This window comes from Engraulis encrasicolus, chromosome 5 (genome assembly GCF_034702125.1).
Source record: "Engraulis encrasicolus isolate BLACKSEA-1 chromosome 5, IST_EnEncr_1.0, whole genome shotgun sequence".
Taxonomy (NCBI): domain Eukaryota; kingdom Metazoa; phylum Chordata; class Actinopteri; order Clupeiformes; family Engraulidae; genus Engraulis; species Engraulis encrasicolus.
The window spans coordinates 33803995-33821499 of record NC_085861.1 but is presented as its reverse complement, the minus strand read 5'-3'; the positions used below and the strand labels follow the sequence as shown (position 1 = coordinate 33821499).

Here is a 17505-nt window from a genome sequence, read left to right as displayed (position 1 = left end):
CTACATTGGGACAAATGAAACTGAAACTATAGGAACAGAAAAAAACACTAAGTTAACATGGCACTACATTAGAAAAAGAGGGTGATGGAAAGTCAAAGTTACAAAAATTACAAAAGTGTACCTATCGATAGATGGTTTTAGTTCATTACTAAATCTTCACACATCAGCATGGTAAAGCCGTTTATGCTCAAAAACCAAATTGTCTGCGCAGTGTCACAGATGTGCTCGCACAGATTTTACCCCCTTCAAAGAGACATGGTGTATACCTCCAAAAAAGTGACTGTTCGCAGACGAGCTTCGCAGACGACTGCGAACAGCAGCCGCTCTGATTGGTCAGCTCGACAACAACTACGTCCTTTTTCTTACCTTCACTGCGCTGACAGTTTGTGAGTTGAAAATGCAGGGTAATATTCATTAAATAAGTTGCCCATGCTTTGTAGCTTCGTTTATTTACATACACTCAAAGTGAAGAAGTGTACTTGCAGAGCCCGTCACAGCAAAAATCAACACTCTGCGACAGTCTGCCGCGAGAGCATACAGAGCCCTTCAGTTGTGTGGTGCGTTTGCTGAGCTGACTAGCTAGTTAGTTGCTTTGTGACTTTATTTCATAAGGGACCATGTACGTACAATTTCCAACATGCTTCCAGAGATAGCTCCCAGCTAATTTGCAATCTCCTGGCAGGACATAGTAAAATAGAAATATACTGTGTATATGAACATACAAACATACAGACAAATGTTCACACACACATACACACACACACATGGGAGAGGGAGAGGGAGAGAGAGCATTTGTTAGAGAGACATTTGTGGCGTGCTCCTGTGGTTTCATGGGTGTAGAGAGACGGGGGAGAGTGGCGAGGTGGAGGTAGAGCTGGAGTTGGAGGTAGTGGCTGTGGAGTGAGATGAAGAGGAGCGCAGGGTGCAGCCCAGGCAGGCGGGATGTAATACAATCAGCGTCATGTGATTAGTGCTCTCTCTCTCTCTCTCTCTCTCTCTCTCTCTCTCTCTCTCTCTCTCTCTCTCTCTCTCTCTCTCTCTCTCTCTATCTCTATCTCTCTCTCTCTCTCTCTCTCTCTCTCTCTCTCTCTCTCTCTCTCTCTCTTGCCAGCACTGTGAGCTTCTCTGACAGGAAAGGTCGTGGTTCAAGGTTGCAAAAGCACAGTGTAAATTATACACATGTGACACACACACACACACACACACACACACACACACACACACACACACACACACACACACACACACACACACACACACACACACACTTAGGTCCACATTGTACTCTCCTGACAAGGTTGTGTAGATTGATTCTGCCCACTGAATATAATGTTCCTTTCTCTTTTCTCTTTCTCTTTTGCCATCCCCCCTTACTAATGAAGGATTCCAACTGAATTATATCTACTTTAATGGGACATTGTTTACATTGTTTGAGAACAAAGGATTGTGGTCAAATGATTATCTTACCAGGTTGGTGTTATTTGTGGTAATGCTATGCTCAGCAGCACACTGGGGTTTTTTGTTAGGGTGTGGTGGTTGTGGGAGTAGTCTTTGTGAGCAGGACCAGATTAAGATGGGATGGGGGACCTTGACTACAGTTTACCAGGGGCCTCAACAAAAGGCCACACAAAATATTGCATTAAAATGACATGGGCAGCGTCATAACTCCAAGATAGGAATTAAGAATAACACATTTGCAGACACATTTTTCAGTACTGCATCTTTTCACAATTCTCCAAGTATTGATCCCCTACCTCTTGGCCAATTGGGTGCCTGCTAGCAGCTGCGGACCCCTAAGCTGTAGCCATATTTAGCCTGTGCGTCAGTCCGGCCTTGTTTGTGAGGATGTGAATGAGAAGGTTCCTCCCTTCCACTGCTAAACAGAGGTAGTGCCTTATGTTAAATGTAATATACCATTCACAGTTAATGATTAACTGGAGGGGGGCAAAGATCTTCCATGAGTGAGTGTTAAATCTCTCTCTCTCTCTCTCTCTCTCTCTCTCTCTCTCTCTCTCTCTCTCTCTCCCTCTCTCTCTCTCTCTCGTTGAATGGAAGCGTCAACATACACGTCATGTAAAAATACTCTTTCAACCAGTGACGATGGTTTACAGTAAAGAAGTGTTAAATTTCTTTCCCTCTCTCTCTCTCTCTCTCTCTCTCTCTCTCTCTCTCTCTCTCTCTCTCTCTCTCCCTCTCTCTCTCTCTCTCTCTCTCTCTCTTTCTGCAGCGTTTGACCCTGGTGCATGTGAACAGCAACCAGTGTTTGGACAAGGCTACGGAGGAGGATAACCAGGTGCCCAGCGTGAGGGACTGCACTGGGAGCCGATCCCAACAATGGCTGCTCCGCAACGTCACTCTCCCCGAGATCTTCTGAGCGCCTGAAAACATCATGCGCACACATACTGGCCGCGTGCATGTCTGGGCGCGCGCACACACGCACACACACACACACACACACACACACACACACACACACACACACACACACACACACACACACACACACACACACACACACACACACACACACAGCTCAAACACATACGCACAGCTCAAACACACACATACAGTTCACGCACAAACACACACCCTACACCAGGAGATGGGAGAGACGAACGGAGGAGAGAAAGAGACGGAGAAAAAAGAATAGAGAGAGAGAGAGAGCTGGAGAGATCTTACGTGAAATGTCTTGAACTTCTTTTTTTTTCTTTTTTTCTTTCCTTCTCCCCCCTCCATACCCCCACCTCTGGTGATGGAAAGAACAAGAACACCCTGCACCAAGTCCATTAATTTCACCAGGTCGACGGAGAAAGAGAAAGAGACTAAGATGGAGAGATTGAGAGAGATAGACTCTGTCATTCTGGACGTGGCAAAAAGAGAAAGAGAGACACATCCGTTTGGTGCACTCGCTCATCTTACTCTGTTGATTTGAGGAGCATATCAGTTTTTATGTTTACGAGACAGCCTTCCTTTCTTTGAGTGTGAATGAGTAGAGTGTGTGTGTGTGTGAATGTGGGAGTGAGTGAAGTGTTTGGGGGTGTGTGTGTATGAGAGAGAGAGAGAGATAGGGTGGGGTGTAAGATAAAGAAAGGGATGTAAAGAGAGAAATAGAATCTCTTCCTTTTGGTATTTTTTATTTAAACCCTTTTAACATGTTAGAGGGAGATAAGCGAGCAGAAATCATGTGAATGGCTGTGTATGTGCTTCTATGCGTTTGGTTGTGTGCGTGTGTGTGTGTGTATGTGTGTGAGTGATTTCTGGGAACATGAGAAGGTCAAGAGATGGGACAAGCAGGGTTCTGTGGACCCCTCAGAGACTGGAAATGGGGAGTGGATGATGTCCCGCCTCCACAGAGGACAAGTGGCTCTCTCATTGGCTGGCCTCGCCTGTCAATCAAGGAGGTGGGGGCTGCCCCTGCCCAGCCTGAGGAACTGAAAGCGCTGATCATCAAGTCAATATTAATCAATCAGATGACATCACTGGTCGTTATGACAGCAAGTTGACACTCTTCTGGCCGGGTCTGAAAACCATGAACACAGACACTGGCTGGAATATCTCCCGTGTTCGAGTGAGCTTTCATTGGATTTGTTTTTTTTTACTTACAGCATCAAGTTCGTTTCATTTCAAATTACTGGGATCATGATGATGCTATCAGTGCCACGCAAGTGCTCATAGCTTTTTTTTGTTTCAAGTTTTACAGATAGGATTTTATGTTTTGTTTGTTCGTTTTGTTTTTGTATCGATTTGTGGCCTGTGTCTTTGCCGATGTGCGTAGCAAGATTAAATGTACCATCACAGACAGGCATACACACAGACCCACGCACATACACACATCCAGAGAGAGATATCTGTGTCTTCCAGTCAACCTTAGCACTACCCCTCATGGTGAAGTTAGCCCATGACCATATCATTTACTATCCTCATTCTAGAAAACAAAATGTCTGCATGTCATCTCTCTGCATGTGTGTCCATGTGTGTGCTTTACAAAAAAGGATGTTTGTGTGTTTCTGTGGTGCGTGTGTTTGCGTGTGTGCGTGTGCGTGTGTGTTGTTCGTGTTGAGGCACACATCGTGGACCGATCAGTCTAAAAGGAGAGTCAAACTCTTCCTTTTTATTGATATTTCATTTCACTTTACTGGGTTGTCATGTTTTGTTTGTTTACATGTATGTATGGATTTGTATGTGAATGTGTGTGACTGGCTCTCGTGGGAGCATATCTTAGAAACATGTGGCTCTTGCAGCATGTTCTGTGCTGTGCTGATCTGCATGGCAAATGGGCCTTTGTCATGAGATATCAGTCACCTTCCAACATTTCGAAGCATTTGAAGCAGGTGTGCGTTACACCCGGTGGCATAGACATGTAACATTTGATGCCGCTGTTTTCTGTCTGAAAGCTGTAGTCATACACCTGCTTCAAAATGGAACGTGCCTGATGTCACAGTGAAAAGGGTGAGTAGTGAGTGAGGGTCTGGTCAGTCAACGAGTGGATGAAATAGACCTGTAGGTTGATGTCTGTCTGATGTCTTATCTCCCAGGGCTGGGCAATATGGACCAAAACTGATTATCCCGTCTATTTGGGTCTATTGGTGATATTTCATATGAAACGACAAAGTCTTATGTTTTCAATCATCCACGAGTAGGAACACACAACCTGCTTTATTTTGAGTTACCTCTGCCTAGAAGTTTTTGCTTGTACCTGGCGTTGGTCTGTTGGATCATTTCAAACAGCCCAGCTCAAAAGGTTGTTGGTGGATTTTGATGGGCATTGGAAGAGGCATGCACTTTGTGTGTGCCCTTCTTGCTAAGACTGCTCCGTTAAGAAGTTGCACAAGTGATGATGGAAACAATTCAATGCAGTTATAGAAATCCAAGACATTTGGAAAGTCTTAACACAGACAAAGTGACTTTGCAGTAATGTCTGACGTATATCTCATCGTCTCATCATTGTGATATCAATATACTGCCCAGCCCTTCTGAACCCTTCCTTTCCTTGCCACTGAATGAAAAACGGATTAGCATATGAATTAAGCTTCTTACTTTTCACTTATTCATTTTGATCCTCTTTTTCTTTGCCTTCTTATTCTGAAAGCCAATTTATCGTCCAGGTGGCACGTTGCTCCACAGAACGTGAAAGAAACACATTTTCCAAGCGCAACAGTGTTGCCAAGCTTGTTTACAATATATTCCCTCAAATCATAACACTGGAAATTGTAGCTTGTTTTGATTGGATAGCAACTTAACATTTGTTGTAGTATTACTATTATCACGGTCTACATGCACTTGACCGTTTTGTGTTGATTCTCTTACGAGACAACTTAATTTTTTGTGTGGAGTGCTACTCACTTGGACTTTAAATTGTGCTTTCAGGATGTCGTCCTGCTCTTCCTATCACCTGTGTGCCACCTTGAAGACTAAAGCCTCTCATTCCACTGCCGTGCACAGCTTTAATTCGATCAGCACGCTCCCTGAACCCAGACTGTTCATAGTCCTTTCCAAAGTCTGATCGATAGAACAGGGGCTGGCTGCAAAGAATGGCTGGCTATTCATATTTTTGAAAACCCTGATGGTACTCGCTGTTCACCTTTTTTAATATTGAAAAGTGTGTTCTCTTTAAAACATATCGTTACTGCTCATCCTTTACTCCCATTGGCTGCTAATTCGCCTGGCTGGCAGGGGGTCAAAAAAAGGATTATGCCACATTGGTGAGGCACAGTCAGGCTAAGAACAGATCATGTCAGTCACAGAGTCCATTGAGCCTCCTTCTTGGCTGGGCCAACTGGATTCTGAAGGTCATTGGATAGGTCACTCCTTTCCCCAAACAGGGAAATCACTGGGCTTCATCGCAGTCCTTGATGATTCGCAGCACTGAAGCTTTTGGCACTTCCATACTGTTTACATGTGGAAGCACTAACATAGCAAAAGTGGGAAATGATTTTTTTCCTCTTGGCAACCACAGTGTCTTTTCATGGAGAAATATGTTCCTTTCCAGGCTGACAGTGACACTACTATTAGATGTAGTAGGCCTTTTTGTCCTTCTTGACCATGCTAAACCCTAAATTCTGCTGTGTAGCATCAGTATCCATAGCCACAGACACAGAAGTATCTAGTTAGCATTGTTCCAGTGACTTGCCTTTGTGCTGTTAGCGGAGATGCTAATGCTACTGCATATCTCCCTGCCACAGGGGTTTCTGTAAGAAGGTGGTTAAGTAATAGCCCCTGATAAGATAACTCAAGAGTAGCTCTTTTCCAAAATTCTATGAATCCATTTTTAAATGTACGTTTTTTTTTATTGTGCTTCACAGTTACCGTAATAACAATAAAAACTGTCTTTGTTGTTTGAATTTTGGTTAGGAAAAAAAAAACAGATAACCCAGTTTCAAGATTTGAACTATAGGTTATCTTAAAATCAAATTAAGAGAATTCAAATACCTCTGGGAAAGGAGCTCTTCAAGTAAACCTCTTATTAGGCTCATGGTGTCCTTGCAGACCCAAAGGGGCTCTACTATCCAGCGAGAGGTTTACAGCTTCCTCCGAGTGAAACCCTACTCTGGCCACTGCCAGCCACTATACTGCACCTCCTGTGTGGAGTAGACCCTGCAGCTCTAATAATACTTCTCCTGCTTCAGACGACCCACCGGCCCCTACATCTCCACTCTTGTGCGTGTGTGTGTGTGAAAGTGTGTGTGAAAGTGTGAGTGTGAGCTTGTGCGTGTGCGTGTGCGTGTCAAGTGTGTCTGTGTCATAGTTTTTTATAGGAAATGGAGGGATGTGTTTGAAAAGGTAGGAAGAGGAAACGATGGAGGGGTTGCTCTCTAGGCTGGAGTAATCCATGGGCTGGAGAAATAAAATAAAAAAAAACAGTTTACACGTTTCCATGTCCTGTGTCTTCAATTCAACACATATCAACTGTGATGGCGTCATTAAATGCTGAGGTGAAATAATGACTGAGCCCTGAAGAAGGTTCCTAGACCGAAAGCTTGGCCATGAAAAGGGTGAAAAAGGGATTTAAGTGTGCAGACATTTTTCATGAACAGTTTTCGTTTTTGTTTGGCATCTTTTAATCGCGAGTGCAGCGTTTTAATACAGATGAGGTGTCATGATGCCATGGTAAAGCACAGATATAAACTAAAGAATAACATTAAAAAGTCCCCACTCTGGCTTCAGTTCAGCCACAGACCCAACACACTTCCTGTCTTTCTTTGTAAACACGCAGCAGACGTTTCCTCTCCCAACATCTGCACTGGCTGACATGGGCCCTTTTTTTTTTTTTTACCTCAACGTCAATGACAAGTGCTGTCAGTTTCCCTTCTCACTCCACAGCCAGGATCTCTCTCTCTCTCTCTCTCTCTCTCTCTCCCTCCCTCTCTCTCTCTCTCTCTCTCTCAATGACAATGACAATAGTACGTGGCTTCAGTTCATATGACAATCACATCTGCACATTCACTTATCTTCCCTCTCACACACCTTGACATGTCCTTATGCGATCCGCCTTGATTAGTCACATACATTTTTTTTGTGCTTCCTTTAATTGAATATTGATTATTCATTTGGTTCTTAATCAGTGTTAAGCCTCCTCCCTGGCCTGTTAAATGTGTCATCCCACACAGCCAATGGCACATTGTCTCAATGTCCTTGAGTCGTACCAAAATTTCTGAATCAAACAAAGATATCGCAAACCACGCCCACTCAATGAAAAAGCGTGTGCTCAAGTTGGGTCTCCTAAGGGGGCGTTGTCCCCTACTTCTTCCTCTCTTTTTGAGGTGTTTGCGCAAGACGTGCGCTACCGCCATCTACGGCGCTAAGGGGACTTCATTGATTCTCAACCTCAGGACTCCGAAGGTCTCCTAACCGAAGGTCTCCTAAAGGGGCGTTCACCCGACATAAAGTGGATACCGGAAAGGAAACAAAATGACGCTTCTTGGTTACATCCACTTTCTTTGGTCGTACACTGTTGTGCACAGCAGCCCAGCGGCATGCAGTGGTGCTGAGACATCTGGAATGAAGTAACTCAAAAGAGGCTCACCACATGCCCCGAAATGAGTTGGAGCCAAAAACACTTTGAAACACTTACATGACATTACACTCAGCTGACTCTTTTGTCCAAAGTAACTTACAGTTGTTTACAGAGTATTGGTTACAGTCCCTAGAGCAATGTGGAGTCCGGTGCCTCGCTCAAGGGCACTTGATTCAAACCCGCAACCCTCTGATCTTTAGACCACCTGTCTAACCATTAGGCCATGACTGCCATTGTGAACCATGTGAAACAATGTGGCGTTGAAACAAAGTCCTTGAGCTGCCCACATGCAGCACTCCTCCAGGTCATGCTGGGCTCCTACTGAGCAACACGTGGAGTATGCTGGGATGAGCTCAAGGACAGAGCTGCTCTACTCTAGCTGCCTGGCTACACATGTAAATTAGAATGGAAACAAAGCCATCTCTCATCTCTCCCTGGCTGCTGTGCTCACACCATGAGCCTCCGGCTGGTCTATACCTGAAGAGCAGGCAGAGAGCAGATCATATGTGGATGCATGGAGGGAATGTTACCAACCACCGCTCGCCGATAGACAGGGCCGGATTAATGCACAGGCTGAATATGGCTGCAGCCTAGGGGCCCCCACCAGCCAGCGGCACTCTGATTGGTCAAAGGGGGAGAAACAATCTTGCTGAAATGCAGATGTAATAATGAAAAAAAAACATCTCTTGTTAATCCTCCCTTACGTATAGTTGGCAGACTAATAGCTCACAATTATTGTTTTTTTCCCTTATTTCTGCTGGGGGCCTATTGCAAAATGTAGCCTTGGGGCCCTGAGCTGTCTTAATCCGGCCATGCCGATAGATTCACACATGCTAAGACTGCAAGTCACCTACTGCATGGGGGAAACACAGGAATGTCATCTTGCCATATGCGCATACTGATCTAATCCTTTTCCATGGCTAATGCAAACATTACAACTTGACCGCTATTGCCAGGTTGACTCAATGGACTAAACATAGATTTACAGTAAAGTTAACACAATTTTTAAACTCACGTGAAGCTGGAGTGAAGCTTTACGTGAAGCTTTATTTTCCTAATAAAAAACGTGGTGCTCCTTTAAGGGTGGATTTGATTAGGGTGTGTGGTTTCATTCCTGCCCGGACTCTGGCAGACTTTATGGAGTATTTCAGCAGGAGGGTGTGGAGCTGCTCCTTGGAGACTGCGTATATGGGGACCCCGCCTCTGGACCAACAGATGACCACAAACTCCTCAACCTCTCCTCATCCCAGACAGCCCCTCCCAGGCTGCTCAACTTCAACATAAAAGGCCAATATATAGTGTGCTAAAAATGTACGAACTTTCAATCATTGTTGAGTAGGTGTTTATTATTCAAATTCATTCAGGCTTATTTAAGTTCATCAGAGTTTACAGACATAGTAAGATGTGATTTATGAATTCATTAATGCTTCAGATTTACTCTTGCTGCTCTGATCTGTTTTTATGTGAATTGACCTTGGGTATTGTGAAAGGCGCTTAAATTGAAATGTATTATGATGATGATGATGATGATGATTATTATTATTATAGTTTTATTACTTTATCATAGCCATAGGCTGGACGGTGGTGGCTCAGTTGGTAGAGGAGCCTGTAATGCAACCAGAAAGTTGCAGGTTCAAGTCCTGCTCTGTCTGACCCCCGTCAATGTATTTTTGAGCAAGATCTGCTCCTGGTGGCAGGATGGTATCCTGTGTGGAAGCCACGGCCACCAGCCTGAATGTGAGGCATAGGCCTACATGTAAAGTGCTTTGAGTACTCGAAGGAGTGGAAAGTCGTGATATAAAAGCTGTACATTTACCATTTATTCTAACACTGATGTTGAGTTGCTGCCCCCTTGCATGGGTGAGGCAAACGTGCATTTTTTGTTGTGTGCATTGAACACTTGTGTGCTGTGGAGTGCTGTGTCATAATGACAATGGGAGTTGGAGTTTCCCAGTTGAGCTTTCACTTTCACTTTCACTTCACGATTATATGTGATATGTTTGTAAATTATATTTAAACTTTGGAAAATCAATTAATTTCTATGAACACCTACTTTACAATATTTCAATGTGTGTATATTATTTGGGATTTGCTGTGTACATGAGAGCCAGCACATGACCACAAAACTCCTCAACTACTCCCCATCCCAACTCAGACCCACCCTGGTTGCTCAACTTCGTCATATGGGCCAGGATTCATTTGTCATGGCCGAGGCTCTTTTGCCAGCAGTACACGATGCGGCAATCAGGCATGCTGGAGCTGTTACTGCAAGTCTCCTCCCTGACTAAATGTCACGCTACCCAAGCACATCCAAAGTCATTTTCCTTTTTTTCGTCTTTCTACTGAGGGCACCAGGAGTAAAGCTCTACACCTAAACAAATGGCATGTTCCTGGTGGACCTGCAGTCCAAGGGGGCAGTCACATCCACATTCGGCTATTTCATAAGGGAACACATCCATGCAAAAGTGGGTCATAAGGTAAAAATCATAAAATATGAGTCAAGTGAATGTGAAGAAAATATTCTTATTTTCATTTAAATTACAAGGTATACAACCTTACCACATTCATAAACTCCCATCTTTTGATGCAGGGACCTTTGCTGCGTAGTCTTTAAATTAGATGTGTGCTGTCTCCCATCCTGCACTGCAAGTTTTTCTGATCAGGCAAAAAAAGTCTCTTTCTTGGCTTTCCGATTGATGGACCTACTCACAATAAATACTGTATGTGTAGGCCTACACCAGATAACTGGAAAATGAACGAGCTATTCTTGGACATAAATTAATTTTCAGTGTAGAGGATTGTAGTCGGGCCTTGAGTCTCCCAGAGGCATTTTAAAAAGAGAATTACAATGCGACACCTCAGTGGTGATGTACATGTACTTCACCCTCTGACATTCTTTGAAAGGACTGTAGGGGACACTGCTGTCACTAGTGATTGGGACGCTCTCAGACAAGCATCCCCCCTCTTAAGCCTTCAGAGCAGACATCTGCTGTGCTGCCATCCTGTAGTCAAGGTCTTTCAGCAGGCTCAAAGCCGCATGTCTCTGGTTTGGCTCTCACTCTCTGACTGATGCAGAACGTGGACTGTTTACGCATGGAAAATTCCTTAAGCTCTGAGAAAAACGTTATCTCCAAATTAGGTTACCTTGTCAATTAAGTGCAGATGTTTTAAGAGCAGATAGAATGTGCATTGCTTTTCTATTCTCAGCAGTGGCAACAGTGAGCACACACTTTACATGGATTATGATTTTGATGACAGTTGCCGAACAAGAGCCAGTGCAGGAGCAGGAGCCTCAGCATCCATTATCAAATGATCTAGACGTCAGTTGTCCTCATACAGTCAAGGATGGATTATTGCACAGGCCTACTGGGTCCAGGACCAGGGGCCCCAAGAGTCAAGAGGGCCCTGAAGCCCAAACCTCCATATTTCAATTTGCATATTGTGTTAAATTCACACTTTCTTGTTGTCTGGCCCAGGGGCCCATAGAGTCATAATCCATCTCTGCTTACACTGGTTTTGCTGATGAGACCATTTTTACTTGTCCTGACGTGAATGGTAATCTACTCTGTTTAAGCTCTCTCTGGTAATGAGTAGGTAGATACAATTCATGATTATGAAACAACACAGGCAAGGCAGCGACAATAGTGGCAATTGTATAGCAAATAACATTGGCCGCATCAGAGAGAATAATTGGTGACTCATCTCTGCAGCGCTGAGGTCTTAATCATTCTGAATTGCAACAGCACCAATTACCCACTCAGTCCCAAAGACTCCTGATTAGGGCTTATTGCTTTTCTTGCTCTGTATTAAAGGACAAGCGCACTATTTTTTAACATTAAGCTCCCTTTCTGGGTAGTCTGCAATGATTTAGAGTCCCCCTCACCATTTTTTTGATGTTTGCTGCTGTCTCCATTAATTGGCTAATATAGTTTTGTCTAACTTGGCTTTACAATGGCCACTAGGCCTATAGGCATGTCCAAATACAAGTATATTTGCAAACGTTCTGTATGCATCTCATTAAGTGGTTTGGGGTGTTCACTGGTATTCCCTAACAAGTTTGGAAGCTTAATATGGCAAATATGGTCATTTTATATTTGCCATTTTGTGAATTAAAGGGAAAAAATGTATTTACAAATTGCTGCATAAAACACGACAGAAGCCATATTTCGCTACAAACATTGTTATGGAATACCACTGAATGCCCCTGAACACTTAGTGAGTTGGACAGTCTTAAAAACAACAAATGTTTAGGGTGATTTTAAAAACATATGGACATGCCCATAGACGGCCATTCTAAAGCCGGTTGAGACAAAATCCAAATTAGCCAAATAACAAAGACAGCAGCAAAGCTGAAATAAATGGTGAGGGGGAGAAATCTATCTTTTGTCAAACAGTCATTCAAAGTAGACATGGATAACAGTGCCTGCTAAATAAATGTAGCCTACGCAATGTAATAATGATAGGATCCTATTCAACACTCAAAATAGACACGTCAAATTGGAGGTTTACATGGGGACAGTGTTCAAACCCAAGCCGCCGGCACATTACAGTCAACCACCCCCCCACACACACCCATCCACCCACGTCCCTCCCAAGTCTCTCACCTCATCATGCTCTTCTCCTCTATCACTTAATGGATGAGAGCCCACAGTAATGAAGCCGTCAGACAGAGGCCAGTCTTTCTAGACTTGCTCTCAAACATTCTGTTAGTAGCTTCCATTGAACTGTGTGTTGAAAATGCCGCTGAGTATTTGTGACATCACGGTGAGAACCCACATTTGCTAAAATTCTGATCACATACAGGACTGTATACAGTAGGTGATTGTAACAATGACTCATCAGTCTTTGGATCATACTCATCTAAGGGATAATAAACCCATCAGGCAGTCACACAGAGACAGACAGATAGACAGACATACAGAGCCAGAGCAGCCAGATACACAGTCAATTTTGCAGTGCTGAATTCAAAACTAGAAATGCACTCAGAGAGTGCAGACCTCTGCCAAGGAAGCAGTTTGCTAACATTTGACTATGTTACACCCTTTTCCCCCAAGTCTTTTTTCTTCTTTTTATGGAGTTAGAAACTGGAATGTCGAAATTCGCCTTATCCCGCAATGGTGAAGAATCTTTAAACAATTTCTGAATCCGGATCACCACCAAAATTGAATCACTTGTTCCTGTTGACCATTGGTTACAGTCCCCGGAACAATGTGGGGTTAGGTGCCTTTCTACAGGGCACTTCAGCCATGGATGGAGATGTAGAGAGAGGCAAGGGTGGGATTTAAACCTGCAACCCTGTGATATACAGTCCAACCCCCTAACTAACCATTAGGCCACGGCTGCCCCACGCTAATTGAATTTAGCTACGGTATGTTCTACTGCCTATTACAATCCCATTCACCATAGTGTTAAATTAACACTGCAAAAGTTACTGTGGACACATGGGGACTGAATGACAGTAAGGATGAGGGTGCAGTGAAGCAGGCAGGCTGCTAGATTCTAAAGGCCCCGACATTGACAGTGCAGGTGCTTGGAGATCTGTATCAAGGCTATTACATATAGGGGGAGAGTGCAATATTGTGTTTTTTTTTCTTTCATAGGACCCGACCTCTCTAGCACAGTCCCTGAGAGACAAATGGGTGAGAGAGGGAGAGAGAGAGATATATAGAGAGATGTAGACACACAGTTGAAATAGAGGTAGGTGTTCTGCCTGTTCTATCCTTCATCTCTTGAGTGTAAAGCAAAATACCAGATGATTGAGGTGTGTGTCTATGTGTGTGTGTGTGGGGGGGAGAGTTGTCAATACTCAATACTCCTCTGCTTTGTGTGTGTGAAAAAGCCAAGTGGGCACTGATCGATTTCAATCACACCTCCCCCCTGTAGGCGGGACAGGTCAGTCAAAGGATGCCCTCAGATCAGGTCATTGAAAGGGCCTCTTGTTTCCTCACTAGCGAGCTCATCAGCCTGCAATGACCTTTGATAGGTTCCCAAGGCCACAAACTCCGAGTTATAAAGATGCTTTACCCACACAAAACAGCGAGAAAACGGCAGGACATTTACAACTACACTGCATTGCGGACATAGCTGGGGAAAGCCCTCTTAATAAACAGGACTTACCAAGGGCAGGAAGTGGGACTTGCCTAGGCAAACCCACTTAATAATGCACTTTAAGCAGGGTTTCCAACAATCAGTGATGCTCTACGGTAGTGGGAGATATAGGCTACGGTGATGCGAAACAGATAACTAGAACGTAGAAGGCAATGGGTTCTTTTATCTACGGGTATCAACATGTACTTTATGTACAGTACTCTACACGCACCTAACCCTAATCCTTGCCCTGAGGAACAGTACAGCACATCATGTTTACATGCCATCAGGTTAGAACTCTTAACATCCCTGTTGTTATAATAATGAGGCACAGCTTAACAACGCCTAACCAAAAGTAAATGTGGATATACACGTATGAGGGGGGACTATTTCTCTGCCTACTCATGGTTTGGGTTTATTGCTCCCCTTTAGTGACTCAACAGCCCCGTGTGGGCGTCTGTGCTGCTGCAGGAACAATGCCTGAAGCAGGGAGCTGCCCTCCAGTGGATGAAATGTGCAATCTGTGGAAAATACGAGCTAGCTGTGAACCCCCCTACACACACACACACACACACACACACGGATGCACGCACACACACACAAACACGCAACCAAATGCCCCTTCCTCCACAAACCACAGAGAGATTCATTCGATCCTTCCCCATTCCTCTCCTATTGTTTATTGTCTGAGTCAGCTGTAACCAAAACAGCACAGGCATACGACGAGGACGAGGGAGGGCTGAAACAAAACACACATTCATTCTCTTAAGCCACATGTATACCAACCAAGAAAGCAGGCTGGTTTAAATGTGTGGGTTGCAGAGGACAGAAACAAAACAGTCTATCTTGGCTTTTGTTATTCGTCAAGCAAACGTATACCTGAAATCTATGCCTTCAGGGCTTGGTTCCCGCATGGCTCCAAGCAGGGACTGATTAGGACGCCATGGGCCCCTGGGCCAGACAGCAAGAAAGCCCCCCCTCCATCAATGCTGATAATTTCCAATAATATTTAGTGTTAGGCCAGATGTTATAGACCCTATGTTGTTGGGGGTTTGTCCCATGAGAAAATTGAAAATACAAAAGGACAGTATTAACACAATATAACACACAAAAAAACCAAAATATACAAATTGAAATATGGAGGCATGGGCTTCAGGGCCACCTGGGCTCTTGAGCCCCTGGGCCTGTGCCCAGTAGGCCAGTGCATTAATCCATCCTTGGCTCCAAGTGGCCTGGTGAAGGGACACAGGCTAGCTGTTCCCGCTGCCTTGCTGGGCAATGCCCCGAGGACAGGGTTGAGGAACTGCAGTTGTTTGTTTAAGAACAAGCCCCTCATTTTCAACCCTCTCGGTTTACAAGAAGGTTTTTCAAAGACTATTGAGACGAACTCCCTGATGTTATTTTGTGGCTAGCTCTATACGGTGATAATACAGTCCCCATGCCAGATAACAGACATTTGCGCACAAAAATATGGAAAATAGAGACGGAAGAATTACAAATGTCAGCATTTCAATTCTTTAATGTGAATGTTGGTAGAAAACATGACAACAGAATATGGAACAAAAAAACCCTAGGAAATAATATTAACAATATAACAGTAGTTTTGTGTCTACAGAAAGTTAGAAATAAAACCTTAAAAATTGTGTAAAATAAAATGTAAATATTATTCTTATTTGGTGTAAAAAGTAGCAGGTTCTTCAAATATGTCTTACTTCCAAAGTGCTTGTAAAATGGACATATATAGGGACAAGGGAAAAATACCTATGCATATTTAAAGATGTCTAACATGTTAAAGCCTTACAGTTTCATAAATCCAAGGTGAATGAAAAAAGGCTTGGCCTATTCCCTGCTTCACATTCAAAATCTCTTTAACACAGCAAGGAGACAGGAGTGTTTTGTTTTTTTTTTACGGAAAAAACAGCATTTTTTTTAGGGGAAAAGGCTCCCTTTTTTACCAACGCCCATCAAGTTAAACTGTGTCTGTTTTATCCTGTTCATCCCATTGATCTCAGATCTGGTGGCATCACTGAGCATAAACATACCTGATTGAGTTAGATTGGACCAGATGAATGTTAACTCGTGCGATCTGAGTGAATGATTCATGCTCATATCTTATGTGCTTCTGCAACATTTGGATATTGATTCAAATTGAGTTTGATTCCATTTCTTTATCAACCGTTTTAACCGTAAAAAAACGTATCAAACAGCCTGGCTGTCCCTTTAAGAAGTGAGTGGAAGGCAGGGCAGATCAGGATGCTGGTGCCACTGGCTGTTGTGGCGTCAAAGTGTCACTTCAATGTGAAATTTTCACCATGTTCTAAGTATGTTTATGCATGTGCATGTGCCCGCTACATGTCCAGAGTGTCAGGTATATACCCTGTAGGCAGACAACCTTCTCCCAATTTGGGTTTCACAGGGCAACAAAAGGTGGCAAGCACTATACGTGTTCAAATTAAAGGCAGACTAAGCAATGGCAATGTCTCTAAAGAGCAAAATCAAACTGTTTATTAATGGGATATTAACAAAACAGTTGTATATTCCTTAACCTCTGTGCATAAAGCTTCACTAAAGCCAATTATTATCCTTTCTAGAGGTAACTGCGACTGTCCTGGCCCAAAGTAACCACAGGACTGAGCTTCATTGGCCTCTGAGAGGAAGAGGGTTGGCCCATTTAATTCACTGCATTAGGGGCTCTTGTGCATCTTAAAAGCAAACAAGGCATCTCTAAACGTGTAGAGCACATACACCGCATTCCACATTATTATGCAAATTACATTTTTCGCTGTTTCCCCAAATAATCAATACAAATGACAGTCGTCATAATTTTCAAGTCATCAGCCATTAGAGTACAATTTAAAAGTTTTTGAATGAACCTTCCAATGATAACGGTATTTTTTTAAATAATAAAAAACTTTAAATGCTCTGTTCCACATTATTACGCAAAATAGTTTTGTAGTGTTGTAATCCAAATTTCTTTCTTTTTTTCCCATTTACATCAATTCCGTTGGAATTTGGTACCTTCTAAATTACATTTCAATGTTCAATACTTGGTGATAAGTGACTGTAGTAATACTTAACTTAACCAATACAAAACCACTCTACTGTCACAAACAGTAAACATTGCACATTGAGACAGCCTTTCTAAAGTGCACAACATGGCAGCTGAGCTGCAGCCATGAATGTGTGTTCAACAAAAAAGGCCCTCACTGAAAACTGTTATGGAGTACACAGCATGGTAGATAGATACCATTCATGTGTGCACGGCACGCGTTTCAGTGACTACCTTACAGTATGTATTTCTGTGTGCCATTCATTTCACAATAAAGCTTGTAACAAAAGGCCATCACTCAAAACTGCCAAAGTTCTATGATATGTGTGTAAACAAAATGAGAGTGTGTTTTATG

At 43.3% G+C, this 17505-nt stretch overlaps 2 protein-coding genes across 3 annotated transcripts in view; both read left to right on the top strand.

Annotated features, from left to right (window-relative positions):
• The window catches only part of galnt1 (UDP-N-acetyl-alpha-D-galactosamine:polypeptide N-acetylgalactosaminyltransferase 1), a 94646-nt gene extending 87415 nt beyond the window's left edge, over positions 1-7231 (top strand). The window contains exon 13 of the mRNA XM_063199156.1: positions 2228-7231. Within this exon, the coding sequence (XP_063055226.1) occupies positions 2228-2374 (147 nt within the window). The 3' untranslated portion in view covers positions 2375-7231. The remainder of the gene's footprint in view (positions 1-2227) is intronic.
• Positions 1-17505, top strand: part of LOC134449294 (toll-like receptor 13) — a 197562-nt gene that overhangs the window by 116187 nt on the left and 63870 nt on the right. The gene's annotated exons all lie outside the window — the stretch shown is intronic.